General features: G+C 48.3%; 1 protein-coding gene across 1 annotated transcript; it reads right to left on the bottom strand.

Moving 5' to 3' along the window:
* Positions 1–3,775: 3,775 nt before the first annotated feature.
* LOC146764100 (uncharacterized) lies at positions 3,776–15,917 on the bottom strand. Its single transcript, XM_085565554.1, has 2 exons — positions 15,827–15,917; positions 3,776–6,619 (listed from the first exon to the last, which is right to left on the bottom strand). The coding sequence occupies exon 2, from the start codon at positions 6,584–6,586 to the stop codon at positions 5,417–5,419; it is 1,170 nt and encodes a 389-aa protein (XP_085421680.1). The 5' UTR covers positions 6,587–6,619; positions 15,827–15,917; the 3' UTR covers positions 3,776–5,416.
* Between the last annotated feature and the right edge of the window lie 583 nt (positions 15,918–16,500).

The following is a 16,500-nucleotide window of genomic DNA, read 5'->3' as shown; positions in this document are numbered from 1 at the left end:
CCAAATCCTCCCCAATCCTCCCAAATCCTCCCCAAATCCTCCCAAATCCTCCCCAAATCCTCCCCGAATCCTCCCCAAATCCTCCCAAATCCTCCCCAATCCTCCCAAATCCTCCCCGAATCCTCCCCGAATCCTCCCCAAATCCTCCCAAATCCTCCCAAATCCTCCCAAATCCTCCCCAATCCTCCCAAATCCTCCCCGAATCCTCCCCGAATCCTCCCAAATCCTCCCAAACCCTCCCCAAATCCTCCCAAATCCTCCCGAATCCTCCCCGCCCCATCACAGGGGGTCCTGTGCAAGGCCACGGGGAGCGGCTGCGGCCGCCGCTGGCTCAGGAGCTCTGTGGGCAGGAAAGGGGGTGACACTGGGACTGGGGGTGCTCGCAGGGCTTCCCTTAATGGTGCCTCCTTCGGTGTTGGGTCAAGCGAGAGCTTCTGGAGAATCTCTCCCCACACACAGGACACTCACCGGGCCTCTCCCCGGTGTGGATGTGCCTGTGGGTGACGAGGCTGGAGCTGTGCTTGAAGCCCTTCCCGCACTCAGGGCAGCAGAAGGGCCTCTCCTGTGTGTGAATCCACTGATGCACTGAAGCATGGACAGACGGCTCCTCAACTAATTAAAGCTGGAAAGAAGGGTATTTTATTGCAGTGCTGGACATACATGGAATCATTTCCAAGTACATGTGCAAGGAGTTGCAGACTCCTGCTTTCTATTTATACAGAAAAGGTTTTACATATCCAAGCTGTTTCTAAGGACACATAATACATAATCATTACCTGCCCGCTTCGTATTATAATCAGCTGAATATCCATTACGGCTGTGCAATCGTGTTTCCTTAACTGGGTCTTTGGGATTTTGAAATAAGGGAGTGGGTGTAAGGGAGGAAGAAAGCTGTCTTCCTCAAGGTAAACTCTTCACCCATGGCCAGTTTGCAGGACTTTTTGATCTGCTGGTCACGGTAGCATCTCCTAACTGCTGATTATTCTTAAGGCAAAATATTTCTATGGTCTCTGCTCCTTCAGAATTCCTACATCTATCCCTGTCACTCCTAGCTTTACTTTTCTAATATATTTGCTACTCTTTAACTAAGGCATGTGATTTTTGCTAGCTAACTTGGCTTCTTAACTAATTTTAAAATCTTAACTAAAATATGTAATCTTCTACTATCTCAGTTATATTCCCAGCTGTCCCCTTGACTCATCCACAGTTTTCAATTATCCTAAATACATTTCCAGCTGACCCCTTGGCTCATTACAATGAGATTGGAGCTTCTCAGAAACCACTTCCTACACTTGGGACACTCATAGGGCCTCTCCCTGGTGTGAATCTTGTGGTGCTGATGAACTTGGAGATCCACCCAAAGCCCTTCCCACACTCCCCACACTTGTAGGGCTGATTGATTCCCGATCTGGATCACCTGGCGCCAGATCAGGTCTGATCTCCGGAGCTCCAGCTGAAGCCCTTCCCACATTCCAAGCGCTTGTGGAGCTTCTGCCCACCATGAGTCATCTCCACCATCTCTGAGTGCCAAATGGATCTCTGGCTGCCTTCTAGGCACAGAGGGGCTCTTACCTCCTCACAACTCCCAGGGCTGGGTTTGCAGCCCCTCCTTGTGTGGGATTTCCAGGGCTTTTCCTCCCCATTGGGTTCCCATGCTGTGGAGCTGCTCAAAACAGCCTCAAAACAGAGGTTCTGAGCAGCGATTTGTCCTCCCAGGTCTCTGTCTGCAGCTCAGTGCCTGGGGTAAGGAAAGAAGAGGAAGGAATGTGGAAGAAGGATAGAATGAGAAGAGGAAGGAGGGTGGACAAGGAGAGGATGGGATTTGCCTCCATGCCAGAGGGAAGGGGAAGGAGATCCCACCAATTCATCCCTGGCAGGACAGCGTTGGCAGCAGCGCTGTCCTGCAGCCAGGGGCAATGTTGGCCTGATAGGTGGAGCAGAGGAGAGGGGGAAAGGGGCAGTGACTTCCTCCTCACCTGCCTCAGTGTTCCATGCTATCTTCCTTTTCCTCACAGCCTCCACCAGCTCCACCTGCACAAAGGTTGGGATGGACAAATCCTGGCTTGGGGGAAAAACAAAGGGTGAGCACCTTGGTCCTGCTGCCCAAGTCCAGCTCGAGAAGTCACCACCCTGTTCACAGTTGGATGGGCCCAGACTCTGCTCATCTCGAGTCCCCCACTCCTCCAGGCTGCTGGGATCCCCCAGCTCCAGGATTGGCCATTGCTGCTCTCCCCACTCCGATGCCAATTGGAACCCCAAAACCAATGTCCCTCCCAAACTGTTACCACTGCCCCAGCCAGTACAGAGATCGCTACAGGAACCCTTCACAAGTCTCCAAAGGGGCATCTGCGTCTCACCTTTGGGGCAATGCAAGATCCAAATATCCCTTTCCCTGCAAAAAAAACTCCCAGAAATCCCCCAATGGATTTGGGGTGAGCTCCACCTCCCCACTTACCTGCAGGATCTGGGGGAGTAAATGCTGCCATGACCAGGGGAGCTGCAGACTCGGCAGAAGGGCAGGCAAACCGTGTGGATCTGCTGCAGTTCCTCCTCTTCCTCCTCCTGTTCCTGTTCCTTCTTTTCCCTAACCTCCTCCTCATCTCTCTCTCCTCTTCCTATTGCTCCTCTCCCTGACCACCCCAGATCCCCCTTTCCTACCCACCTCTCCCCCATGGCTGCAGCACCAGCGTTTGGGTAGAGGGAACCTCCCATGAGCCCCCCAGGTATGGGCAGGGGGCTTGGGGACCCACCCAGTGCAGATCCATTCCCCCCTCCCAGAGCCTCACGGAAATCACTCCAGGGATCAAGCGATGGGGACACTAAGGGATCCCCATGGAACCACCCATTTTTGATCCCATCCCCACCCTTCCCTCCCCACTCCCATTGTTCCCCCAAACCAAAGACCCCTCCCAACTCAATCTGAGGGTCCCATTCCTCTCCTGGTCAGAATCCTCTTTTCCCCTGCTCTCCCACCCCTTCCCCATTGTGCCTCCAGCTCTACCTCTCACCCCTGGGCTTGGATTTGGGGATCCAGGCCCCTCCTGTTCAGTTTGGGGATCACATCCCCCCTTTCCCTCAATTCAGGCAGCTCCTGGCAGCTTTTTCCTGGGAGGAATCCCTGAGTTTTGGGACTTTTAGGATGTAGCTTAGGAGGAGGACAGCTCTGTTGGGCTTTCCCCTCCCTGTTGTGACCCCTCAGCTGTTCCCGACACCCTGGGGGTGCTGGGATTTCCCTCCTAGGGACAAGGATGTTCATCCCCTTCCAGGAGCCCAGTGCCCAGCTGTGGCTCCAGGTCAGGGGTCCTTGAGCAGCTGCCCAGAACCTCCACCAGGTTCTCCCAGCGCAGCCGGAGCCGCTCGGCCTGGGCTCCCCAAAGGCCTCAGCAAGGTCCAAGTCCTGCCCAGGAACCCTCAACTCCCTCAAACCCAGCATCCCCCTCATCCCCTGCAAGTTCCTCCCATGGCACCGGCCATGGCCATGTCCCCACTTGTCACTGGCCATGTCCCACCATGTCCTCACCCATGGCTGTCTCCCCACCATGTTTCCATCCCTGTCACTGTCCCCCATGTCTCCATCCATGCCTGTGTCTCCCCATGTCCCTAGGGATGGCCCTGTCCCCCTCCATGTCCATGCGTGCCCATGTCACTCTCCATGTCTAATGCTTTTTCTCTTTTTGAGCCTGGTCTTATAAGCTCTCAGAGATAAGCATTATACCCTTGATAGCTCAGCTACCTCAGGTGGCATAAAACAAGCAGGATGGCTCATGTGACAGTGTTGGGAATAAAAAGTTTTAATAAAAGGCAAAAATAAAAAAGCTTTTTACAGAGAAAAGCCAAGTCAGGGCAGAGGCTCTTGCTCTTGCTAAAACACTTCACTAAAGCAATTAACTTCTTTTGTTCTCTTCTTTTCTAGGGAATTGCTTAGGTGGGACTTTTTGGCTCCTGTCCAATTAGCTACCCTTAAGTTTGAGGTGAAGTCCCAGAGGTCCTATGAGGTGTCTTTCAACCAAATTGAGGAGAGAAACACCTGGCCTTTTGTCCTTTTTAAGGGAACAAAAGGTTAACTTGTTTACTCTGTCAACAGAGGGCACATTCTTACACGTGTCCCACCATGTCTATGTCCTACCATGACCACATCCACTAACTTAGTTCAATGTCTATTTTTACTTCAATATTGGATATTTTAAAGGGATAAAGAGAAATGAAAACAAAATCAAGGCCAAAAGAAAAAGACTTCCATGTCCATGCCGGCTGAGGATCCAAGTGCTTGGGTGGAGGGAAGAACCTTTTTGGTGGAGTTTCTACCCCACTGTCTCCAAAATCTTGGTCTTTTCCCCAGTTTTTCCACTATCTGGCTGCAGAAGACACCCTTGGGCAATAGGAAATCAAAATCGTGGAATCCCTGAAGTTGGAAAAGACCTTGTCCTGGGTCAGAGCAAATTTGGGAGAGAACCTCCAAAGGGATTCCTCTGGAAAGCAGATTCAATTGGCTCCTCCCCCAGCCAGTTTGGGAAAAGTATCTCCTTGGAGAACAGTGGAAAAAACTGTTTTTTAAAGAATAAAACCTAAACAATATTAAACAATAAAACCTCTTGCTGCTCTAAAAGAGAGACAAACTCAGGAAGTCCCTCCGTGGGTTGTAGCTCAGCTCACTCAGTCTCTTATCAGTCCCTCCAGTGCTGGAAATGCCACAGTCCAGGCCTGGCCCGCTGGGCCACAGGTGTGAGCTGCCGGTGCTCTTCTGGGTGTTCAGGCCAGAGCAGGTTTAAACAGGTCCAAAGAAAAGGGAAAAGCAGCCACAGTCCAGGGAACTTCTCTGCCACAGCTAGCTAAAACTAATTAACAGCAAAGGAGAGATCTGTACCTCTGTCTGTCCATCTGCAACAACCCGGCCCAGGAGCAGGAATGTGGAGGAGTGAGTGCAGTTTCTGAAAACAAACTCTGCCCTTCTCTCCCTCCTTTGCTCTCGGAACAAGTCTTAAAGGTGCAAAAATTATAATTCACTATAAACAGAACAGACAACTGGAGATACAAGCATCATATAGTCAACCTAGGACATACCTCCAAGACCATTCAGTATTCCTTGATGCCACCAGAAGATAGGATTGAATGCAAAAGATTTTATGGAGTTGGAAGTCATTAAATCTGCTCTCCCCAAGGAATTCCCATTGTTGGTCTGTGCCCCAGTGGATGTTCCTGCCACTGGGTTTATCTAGGTGCCCACAGGGAACGAGGAAGATGTGGAGCCTCCCAGCCAAGTGTCTTCCCAACACAGATGACCAGGCCCATAGATCACCAAGACTGCCCAATGAAGGTCACTGAGGATCATCCAACGTGGATCCTCCCATAGGGAATGGAGCTGGGAGGAGCATAAGAAGCTCTTCCCACCCTTGGGGAACTCACAGGGCTTCCCCCCTTAGTGGCGCCTCCATTGGTGTTTGATCAAGGCTGATCTCTCTGAGAAGCTCTTCCCACACTTCCCACACTCGTAGGGCCTCTCCCCGGTGTGGATGTGCCGGTGCTCGGTGAGGTGGGAGTTGTGCTTGAAGCCCTTCCCGCAGTCGGGGCAGCGGTAGGGCCTCTCCTCGGTGTGACTCCGCTGATGTACGAGGAGACTGGAGCTGATCTGAAACCTCTTCCCACACTGGGGACACTCGTAGGGCTTCTCCCCGCTGTGGATGCGCTGGTGCTTTCTCAGGTCTGAGCACCACCCAAAGCTCTTCCCCCATTCCAAGCAGGTGTAGGGCCATTCCCCAGTGTGGATCACCTGGTGCCGAATCAGGGCTGAGCTTTCCCTGAAACTCTTCCCACATTCCCCACACTTGTAGGGCTTTTCCCCAGTATGGATCTTTTTGTGTTCCGTAAGCTGGGAGTTGAGGCTGAAGCTCATCCCACACACCCCACACTCGTAGGGCTTTTCTCCAGTGTGGATCCTCTCGTGTCTCCTCAGGCCAGAGCTGTGCCTGAAGCTCTTCCCACATTCCCCACACTCATAGGGTTTTTCCCCAGTGTGGATCCTCTGGTGTTGCATCAGGTAGCCCTTCTGGCTGAAGCTCATCCCACATTTCCCACACTCAAAGGGCTTTTCCCCAGTGTGGATTACCGAGTGCTGCATCAGGCTGCTCCTCTGGCTGAAGCTCTTCCCACATTCCCCACACTCAAAGGGCTTTTCCCCAGTGTGCATCCTCTGGTGTTGGATCAGAATGGAGTTCTTGCTGAAGCTCCTCCCACACTCCCCACACTCAAAGGGCCTCTCCCCGGTGTGGAATCTCTGGTGAAGTCTCAGGCTGGAGCTCCAGCGGAAACGCTTCCCACATTCCTCACACTCGTAGGGCCGTTCCCCAGTGTGGATCACCTGGTGCTCGATCAGGTGGGAGCTCCGGCTGAAACCCTTCCCACATTCCAAGCACTTGTGGGGCTTCTCCCTGCCACGAGGCTTCTCCACCAGCTCCGAGCTCTGGCTGGATCTCTGCCTGCCTTCCTGGTTCAGGGGGGCTCTTTCCTCCCTGCAGCTCCCTGGGCTGGGTTTGCTGCCACTCCTTGTGCGGGATCTCCAGGGCTTTTCCTCCTCCTCCATTTCCTCCATTTTTATTCCTCCCCGGGAATGAAAAATCCTGGTCTGGGGGAAAAAAAAAAGAACAGAGCATCTTGGACTGGGAGTTCCTCCTGTCCCCACTTCATCTCACCAAGTCATTGGGCATTGTGTGTCTATAAGAACCTCCAAAACACCAAGGTTCAGCATAAAAATCCTCAAAACTTTAAGACACAGATCAAAACCTCCCCAAACATCAAGATTCAGTAAAAAATTCCTCCAAAACATAAAGATTCAGCCCCTAAAAAAAATAAAGCACCAACATTTAACCCAATAAAGCTGAGAAATGCCATGATTCACTCCTGTGAAAATCGTGGAACCCCTCAACAGTCACGTGCTGCATGTGGGGTGGCAATGCTCCTGGGGCTGAGGGGAGGCTATAGATACAAGGAGGGATGGAACCTCGTGGTGATCCTTGTTTCTGCTCCTCCTCCTCCTCCTGTGTCCCTATTCTTCCTCACACTCCTCTTCCTCCTGCTATTCCTCCTTCTCCTGCACAATCCCACCCTCCCCTGCCACCTGCATCGTTTGACCATTCTGTTCCTCAAGCCTGCTTCTCCTTCCCTTCTCCTCCTGCCCCCAGGCCCAGCACCCACTGCCGGCTCCCTCTTCCCCCCAGCCCCACAGCATCCCAGCGCAGGGGCAGGGATGGAGCTGGGGCAGGTCGGGCTGGGGCAGCGCTGGGCTCTCGGCCGCTCCCGCCCGCACTCGGTCCCCACTGCAGCCGCTCCCGCCAGGACAGCGCGGGGGGGCCCGGCCTTGGCGCTGCCCCACTCCCACCTCCCCAAATTCCCCTCGCGGGGCCATGGGGCCGAGGGGGGGCGCAGGTGGGGGTCCAGGTGGGGAATGCTGAGATAATTTCAAGAGTGGGTCCCCAAGAAGAATTGGAATTTGTGGTAGATACAGGGGCAGAAAGAACCTTTCTGTTAAATATTCCAAAAGGTTATAGTGTAAGCAAAGATACTGTAAAAGTAACAGGAGCAAAAGGAGAGAGTTTCACAGTACCCATTATTAAAAATGTGGTAATAGAGGGAGGAACTAGATTTTGGATGAGGGATGTTTTCTTGGTCCCAGGGGCAGGTAGCAATTTATTGGGACAAGATTTACAAGTGAAATTAGGAATAGGGGTTGTTCCAGAAGATGGGAAGATGACAGCTAGACTTTTAAAACTAGGCCAGGAGGATGGAAGAAGAATTAACAAGGAAGTTTGGGCTGGGGAGGGAAATAGGGAAAGATTAAATATTGACCCCATAAAGATTACAACTGAGGAAAAAAAAATTGTCCCATATGTGTACGGCAGTATCCTGTATCTTTAGAAGGACGGGAATGTTTAAAGCCAGTAATAGAAGGACTAATAAAGGATGGGACATTAGAACCTTGTATGTCTCCCCATAATACCCCAATACTCCCAGTAAAGAAGCCTGACGGGAGCTATAGACTGGTACAAGACGTAAGGGAGGTTAACAAAGGAACTCAGACCCGCTATCCAGTGGTACCAAATCCTTATACTCTTTTCAGTAAAGTTCCTCCCCAGCATCAGTGGTTTAGTGTAGTGGACCTTAAAGATGCCTTTTGGGCTTGCCCATTAGCCCAGGAGAGCAAGTTATCTTTGCTTTTGAATGGAAGGACTCACTAACTGGGAGAAAACAGCAATTAAGATGGACAAAACTACCACAGGGGCTTACAGAATCCCCAGACTTATTTGGACAAGCTTTAGAAACAATACTACAAACTTTCCCCACTCCCCCTGAAATACAAATTATCCAATATGTGGATAATCTTTTACTTTCTGGGGAAGCTGAAGCTGAAGTTAGAGAGGCTACTATAAAGCTTTTGAATTTTCTTGGGGAAAAAAGATTAAGGGTATCAAAAGGGAAGCTGCAATTTGTAGAATCAGAGGTAAAATATCTTGGACACTTGCTTAGAAAGGGTAGTTGGAAGCTCAACCCTGACTGAAACACAGGGATTCTATCCCTTCCCCCTCCCTCTTCAAAGGGGGAAATCAGAAAGATACTCAGATTATTGGGATATTATAGATTGTGGATTGAAGGATATACACAGGCAGTAAAATTTTTGAATAAAAAAAAAATTGACAGAGGGAGATGATATAAAATGGACCAAAAAGGATAATGAAAAACTAAGAAAACTGAAGTTAAAACTAGCCCCAATATCAACTTTAAGCTCACCTTCACTAGCAAAACCCTTTTATCTGTATGTAAATGAAGAAAAGGGGGTAGCTCAAAATAGGGTTTTGTTTCAAGAGTGGGGAGGAGTAAAGAGACTCGTGGCTTATTTATCAAAGATGTGGGATCCAGTAAATCAAGGCTGGCCAGTGTGTATTCAAGCTACAGCAGCTACTGCAATCCTGGTAGAGGAAAGTCATAAACTGACTTTTGGAGGTAAATTAATTGTGTGCACACCTCATGCAGTACTAAATTTCTTCCAATTTGCATTGTGATTTTTATCTTGAAATACATATCTTACTGTACTAACTTTGAAAAACTAGTTTACAGCTGTGACATAGCAAAACCTGCTATTAATTTGAGTCAATGCAGGCTGTTCAATCAAGTGTTCTCAGTGTGTAAAGTTAAAATAAAGGTAACACCAGCTGCTTGGTAGGTCAATGAGAAACATTTTTCCTTCCAACCAGTCCTTTTTCATGTACCCAAATGTGTTTTGCTTTCTTCGTTTTTTTGTTTTGTTTGTTTGCTGTTTTTTCTGGAAGTGCTAACTACTTGCAGTGTATCTAGAACAGAAATTAAAATTGTGCATACAAAACACTTGTAAAAAACATAGGGCTCATTTTTTCCCAGAATGGGAGGTGGCTACATATAGAAAAGGGAAACTACAAAGCTAGATGAAGAAAAAGTTTCAGTATCTTCTAATGTAAACAGTTTGTTACTTCCAGGGTCACAGTGGGTGTGTGACACACACATATGAAAAAGATGGTGAGGGAGATCTCTGTTTACTACAGTTTCCTATTTCTTGAATGAGTTAGAGAGCTATGAAGCAATTGTGATTCCTTGTGTGGATTACCCAGGCCTGCAGGGAGGGCTTGGCCATGGTTCCCTCTGTGCTGCAGGCAGCCCTGCAGCGTGGCAGCAGTGGCTTGCCTCTGGTGAGTTTGCAGGCAAGGTGCTCCAGCACTGCAGTGCTCAGGGGCAGTTTCCTACTTTGACATCAAAGCTTAAATTCAAGAGTGCCTCTTCCCATCCAGTTATTGTTTGTACTGTAAGAACCTCTTCAGAGAGTGTCTCCTGGCAGTCAAAAAGAGAGTATTGCAGAGATAAATTCCTTACTTGCTGTCTCCCCCACTGTACCCACATTTTGCCTATTCCCTCTTCAAATTATAGATTGGTAAAACTCATGCTCTGTGTCCTCAGATGCCCTTCCCAAATCAAACCTTGGCTTCTTTGCAAATTATATTGCACTAACAAGCATTGCCTTAAATTTTTTACTGCAGGCAAGATCACTTCAGAAGTAAGTTTTTCTTTACCTTGTTCCTACAACCCTTTCAAGCTTGTGAATGGAAAATTGTGACAGCAAAATAAGTCTTTAGTTTTAGCACTGTCAGCTGTGGGTAGCTGGTAGCCCTTGGTGGAGGGTGCCGTGAATTACAAGCCTGCAGAACACACATAACAAAAGTAATTAAATTTGTAAGGAAGTTGAAAAAGGAGGGAGAGGTGATTGGCAGACTCACCTCTCCAGGATGTAGGACTAATGTTAGAAAGTGGACTGATATTGGAATGTGGATGTTGAAATGTGAAGAGAGAAAAAGAGGGCGAAAGAGAGAGAAAGGGAGAAGAGAGAAGAAGAGAGAAAAAGAGAAAGAGAGAGAAAGGGAAAGAGAGAGAAAGAGAAAGAGTGAAATACCCCCCAAAGTCCCCATACCGTAGCTATTTGTAAGTTCTCCCCCATTCCTGCTAGACAGAGTGACAACAAGGGGAGGGGAGTGAGGAAGTACAGTCAAAGGCAAAGCTGTGAAAAAGAGGGAGAGCTGGACCACCAATAGAGATAAGATCAAAGCAGAGATAGCTGACTCTCACAATGTGCTTTATTTTTTTAAACAATACTTCTTTTTTTTCCTTCTGATTTTTGTTGTTAAGGAAAGGAGGCTTTTGTTTTGAAGAATGGGGCTGTAAGACTAAAACAGTTGGATGTTGCCTAAAAAGCAAAAAACCAAGAGATGTGATACATCTTGTGTTAAATTTGGGCTAGTCTTTTTTTATTTAACTAATTATAGCTCACAAGAAGAAGAATTGGCCTCTGCAGCAATTAGCACAGCTGGATACAAGAAGAAGAAGCAGCTATAGAAAAAGTTTTTAGTTAAACCCAGAAAGTTTTGAAGAAAACTAATGGTGAAAGTTAATGCAGTATTGTTTTTCTTTTAACACTGTGTTATTAAGAAGTCCTTTCCAGGTACTACTAAAGCAGCAATCCCAACCATGGAAAAGAGGGTGAATTCATGCCAGCAAAATAAAAGAATTGGTGAAGAAACGTGAGGAATGGACTATCACATCAAAACCAGGTGATACCAAATTGACTGTCAACCAGGACTGGGTGGTAATGGTTTGGGAAGAGCCAAATGATCCAAGGCAGGTACAAAGAATAACACCTAACTGAGAAATAAGGCAAAGCTTGCATCACTGGTTCTAAGCCCTGCCTGAATAAGCCCTGAGACGCCTCTGACACCTCCTTGGCAGAGGAACACTGCCACTTCAAACAGGAGGATCGGGAGTGTTTGAGTCAAAGAGTTCTGATAGTCTGGCCTTAGCCTGTGGCTTGTACAGGCAAGAAGGGAAATTGCCATTAATACTATGCTGTATACTTTATTTGATTCATCCCCATATTGGACATGGCAGCTGGGTTATAAGTGAATGTTTAAATTATGAGAATAATTGGCATTGTAGCTCACAAAATCTATGTTCTCGTGGCAAGAAGTATTGAGTACTGAATCAATCCCCTATACAGAAAGACCTCAAAAACTGAAGTAATAAATTGCTTTTGTAGATGGGGATTATCAATGCCTGTGGACTGAGAGATACCTGAGGAATGGTGGAAAACCACATTGAAAAGGTGTCAAAAACAATTTGCCTGGAAATGAGTAAAAAAGGAGTGACAAGGGAAACAGAGGGCAAGCCTGGATTGAGCACTGTACTCACCAGCGAGAAGATCACACGTACCTGCTGTGGGCAGCAGCCCCACAGGCAGGGGAGGTGGGGGTATAAGCCAAGCCAGACCTCTGTCATTCCTGTTTCTGTCTCTCATTTGTTGTCTTTTCCCTTCTGAGATAGCAGCAAGATCGTGTCACAAATGCTACAGAAAGTATCACATGGAAAGAAACCAAAGTTCCTTTTTGTTACACACACCCATGTCAACAGCCACTGTTATAACCCATCCAAATTAAGTACCTGCAGGAAAAAGGGGGAAAATTATCACATTACAAAGAATTCAGGAAAAAGTAGTAATACTTGGGGCATGGAATGTCCAAAAGGAGAGAGATGGATTTGTTTTACATTTGATCTTAGAAATATAGTCCAAGATTCGGTAAAGAGACAATTAGTAAAAAAAAAGGTAAAACAAGCACAGCAGTCTAGCTCTGTGTTAACCCCAAATTATATCCTGAGTCACATTAAATGACTCCAAGCAGTTATAGAGAAGATAATAAACAAAGCTGCTCAGGCATTGGAATTAATATTGAGTCTGCAAAGCCAAACATCACCTGCAGTGCATTAAAATAGGTTGGCTTTACGCTATTTATTGGCTAAAGAATGGGGTGTACAGGTTGTTGAAAATAGATGGCAATGAGGATGTCATCCTGGAAAAAACAAAGGATATCAGAAAAAAATTATGACCCAGGTATCAGTCCAAAAATGGGAAAATAACGTTAAAAACTAGCAGGTGGGGTAATGTATTGAGAATGGGATGGTGGAAGAAATTAGGATTCTTCCTTTTATGTGTTACAAGTGTTTTGATATTTCTTCTTTGTTTAATCCCATGTTTTATTTGATTACCAACAGAGTCCAAAGAATGCAAGAGGACAGGAAATATTCTTTATAAATCATTTGGCTTGAGCAGTAAGAGGTGGGATTGTGAAAAATGCATATTTATGATTGGCTTTTCGCAAATGTTACAATGAATATTATATATGTAATGTTAGAAAGTTATACTGTATTAATTCCCTTACGTATTGTGTTAAGTGTAGTTTTAGGTTACAACATTATGTTAAAATAGAGATTATGTATGTGGGGGGAGTTTTCTTTTTAGGAATGAGATGCTCCCTTCGAAGAACACCTAAATCTTCCAAAGGAGAGGAATTTATGGCTTCTTATCAGGAGAAGCTAATTTCTTCAGGCCTTGCTCAGACTTGAAGACGCCAGGGGATTAAAGGGAACAGTTGACATACAACAGAGTTTCTTGTTTAGAACAGAATGTATGCATAACCATGAAGGATGTATGAATATGCAACAAGTGTATTGGTTTAAGGGTGATTCCTTTGTTCACAAGTCAAGCTTTTCTTGACTTAGGGTCTGAGAGCATCTGGACATCCGTAATTCTTTGCTCTTTTTGTCTTGTAATTGTCCTAACTCTAATTGTATTATTATTTTTATAACCATTTTATTACTATTAAACTTTTAAAATTTTAAAAACCAAGTGATTAGAGTTTTTCAAAATTTTCAAAACTAGATGAGATTTAAAGGTGACCCTTTAACTCATAAACAATAAATAGATGATTTGAAGGAAAACAAAAAAGCAGTAGATTGTGAGGAGGGGGCACAACTGAGGCTGCTGAAGGCTGCTGTGGAAGAGAAGCTGCATTCCAGGCACTCAGGAGGAGCTTCAGAAATGCAAATTAACACTGCTGGGGCAAAGTGGGGACAATGTACCTGGCTCTTCTTGCCTGGGGCAGGAATTGGCTGATTCCCTCTGCCCCTCACCCCAAGCTCTGCCTGCTTGCACAGATGGAATCTGCAGAGCTGAAGGCAGAGCCCATGCTGAGGATCTCTGACTCTGCAACAGAAATGGCTGAAGCTGCAAAGGGAAACAGCAAATGGAGAATGTTGGGAAAACTTCACTAAAATAAGGGGGGGATCATCCCTCTGCCCACTCCAACATCTGCTGTCACTGTCTGTGCTGTACAGGGTGTATCAGAGCACTGGGGTTTCTGCTAGAACAAGTTCAGGGAAATCAGTTGGAATTCAAATATATGATGAAGGAGTAAGAAAAAAAATGTTCAATTGATGCAGCCCCAGCTTGAGGGAGCGCCCAAACATGGGGAAAAGATGAACGGCCACCAGAACAAATCCTACAACACCATGGACCAGCCCCTGGGAACCAAAATGATTTTGTGAAAAATGCATGTTATATGGCTCTGTGCAGATAGTTACTACATGTATTATGTTATAATGATAACTTGTGCTGTATTAACATTTTAATAGTACGGTAAACGTAGCTTTGTAGATAAAATTAAGCTTTAGCAGTTAAAAGAGAAAACATGCATGTGTGTGTGTGTGTGGCGGGGGAGGGTTAAGGAATGAGAACACCTAAATTCGCTCAAGGTACACCTACATTCTCCAGAGAAGAGCAATTTATGGATTTCTTACTAGAAGAAGTTAATTTCTTCAGGCCATGCTCAGACTGGAGGATGCCGTGGGGATTAAAAAAAACAGCTGACATACAACAGACAGAGTTACTTGTTTTAAATAAAATGTATGCATAACCATGAAGGATATATGAATATGCAACAGTGTATTTTTTTAGGGGTGATTCCTTTATTCACAAGGTATGGTTGTTGTGGCTTAAGTGCCCAAGAGAGCATCCGGACATCTGCAAGTCTTTGCTTTTTAATGTCTTGCAATTGTCCTAACTCTAAATTTTTATTAGTCTAATTGTATTCCTACTTTTATAACCATTTTACTAGTATTAAACTTCTAACATTTTAAAAACCAAGTGACTGGCGTTTCTCACAAAATCAAATAAGGAGACAGAGAACCCATTTATCATTTCAATGGCATCATTAGATTACAAGCTGTCCTCAGAATAAGAACCAACCAGACAGCTCCAGCTCCTGACCTTCCTGCCGACCAAGCCACTGAAATGAGGAACACAACATTTCACCAGAGAATGGGATCAGATTATCTGTTAGCAGAAAAAACCAAGAGTTTGTGGAAAACTAAATTACTCAAACTGCTGTTGGCAAAGAGATGACAAAGGAAAAGTGCTGAAAAAGATAAGAAAGGAAATAGGAGAGCAGTTTATGTATTGGTCCAAACATGGAAAGGATGAGAATGGGACACGCTTTCCTGGCTCCCCAGAACACCAGGGGATAAAGGAATGCTGCTTCTCCTCTTCTGTCCTGCAGCAACTCTCATCTTTTTACCATGCTCCACACCTTGGCAGTGCAGCTCATCCAGCAGCTGAGCCAGGGCATGCAGGTGGCAGCCAGGCCTCCTGATCCACAAACGGCTACAAAAGGACAGGGAATGAGGGCACCGAGAATAATCCCAAAACCAAAGAGGACCCGGGAAGGACAAAACAGAGTCAAGGAGTGAATCTGCCTGGAGATAGAGCCAGGGAGTTGTAGAGAAGGAAGTAACGGGAGAAAAGATCACTTCCAATAAATGTTACAAATTGACCCAGACAGCTGCTCAAAGTCCCGCTACATTCCCGAACTTCGAGGAGAAGAACAAAGACTTAACAGAGCCATGAATATCGGCTGTTCTACAAAAGGAGGGTGCACATTAACGAGGACAGGCAGCAGGCGCATCGGGAAGTCGGAACCTTCCAAGGAACTCAGCCGGTGGGCAAAGGCAGAGGGAGATCGGCCGGGAAAATGAGGATAAAAAGGAGGCTGCGGGCTACAGCCACGGCAGAGAGCGCACGGCAAATGCCCCACGGCCTCTGCCCCTGCTCGGCAATAAAGTCACTTTGACAGGACTCCTCGCTCTCCGCCGGGCACACGAACCTCCGGCGACGGGAATTTCCCCGCCCGCTCCCGGCCGCGGGGCAGCCCCTCTGTCCTACCCACAGCAGCCGGGCCGAGCCAGCGCTGCTCCGGCAGCGGCTCCTGCCCGGCCCCGGCGGGAAGGAGACCGCGGGCAGCCGCTCCCGCAGCGCCCTCAGCCCGGGGCCGGCACGGGCCGGACACGGCACCGGCGAGCCGCCGGAGCCCCCTGCCGCCCCCTCCGCCCGCAGCCGGCCCCGAGCCCCCGCAGAGCCCAGCGCGGCTCCCACCTGCGCCGGGGCCGCCTCCGAGCTCCGCCGCCGCCGCCTCACCGCGCTCCGGCCGCTGCCGCCGCTGCCGGGCCCGCACAGCCGCTCGGCCAATGGCGGCGCTGCGCGGCCACGGCCGCCCTCAGCCCGCCGCCGGGGCCGCGCCGCGCCCCGCTCCCACCAATCAGCGCGCCGCAACCGCGACTGACGGCACCGGCGGCCAATGGCAGCGAGCTCGGGGCGGGCTCTGCGCACGGCCCCGCCTCGCCCCGCGCTCTCGGCGCCCCCGGGCTGCGTGAGGGGAAAGCCGGAGATGAGGAACAGCCCCGGCACGGGCCCGGGCCGAGCCGGGATTGAGCTGCCCACACAAACAAACTTCTCCGCGCCTCCCGCCACGGCTTTCCCGGCCCTGCGCCTCCCGTGCCTCCGCCTCTGCGGGAAGCCCAGGAGCCTCACTTCTCCTGCCCCTCGTTAGCGCATCAGTGCTTCGCTTTGATTTCCCCCGAAAAGGGAAACCTGCCCCAAGCCCTGTGGGTGGGTGGGGCAGGGGAGAGATTTCTGGCAGAAAACTCCAAAGACTCGGAGCAGGAGAAGGAGAAGTCAGTGCAGAGCCTTAAATGCAGCTTTCCCCACGCCTCCCTGCTCCCAGCTGCACCTCCTCCCCCGGCAGGGCAGGAGACAGGGAATGGGGCCAT

Source organism: Lonchura striata, chromosome 36 (assembly GCF_050655825.1).
Source record: "Lonchura striata isolate lonStrDom1 chromosome 36, ASM5065582v1, whole genome shotgun sequence".
NCBI lineage: Eukaryota > Metazoa > Chordata > Aves > Passeriformes > Estrildidae > Lonchura > Lonchura striata.
Note: the sequence above shows the minus strand (reverse complement) of the source record. Positions and strands in the feature narration are given on the sequence as shown.

Coding starts and splice junctions, on each gene's coding strand:
- LOC146764100 (XM_085565554.1), bottom strand. CDS start 6,586: ATGGAGGAAATGGAGGAGGAGGAAAAGCCCTGGAGATCCCGCACAAGG.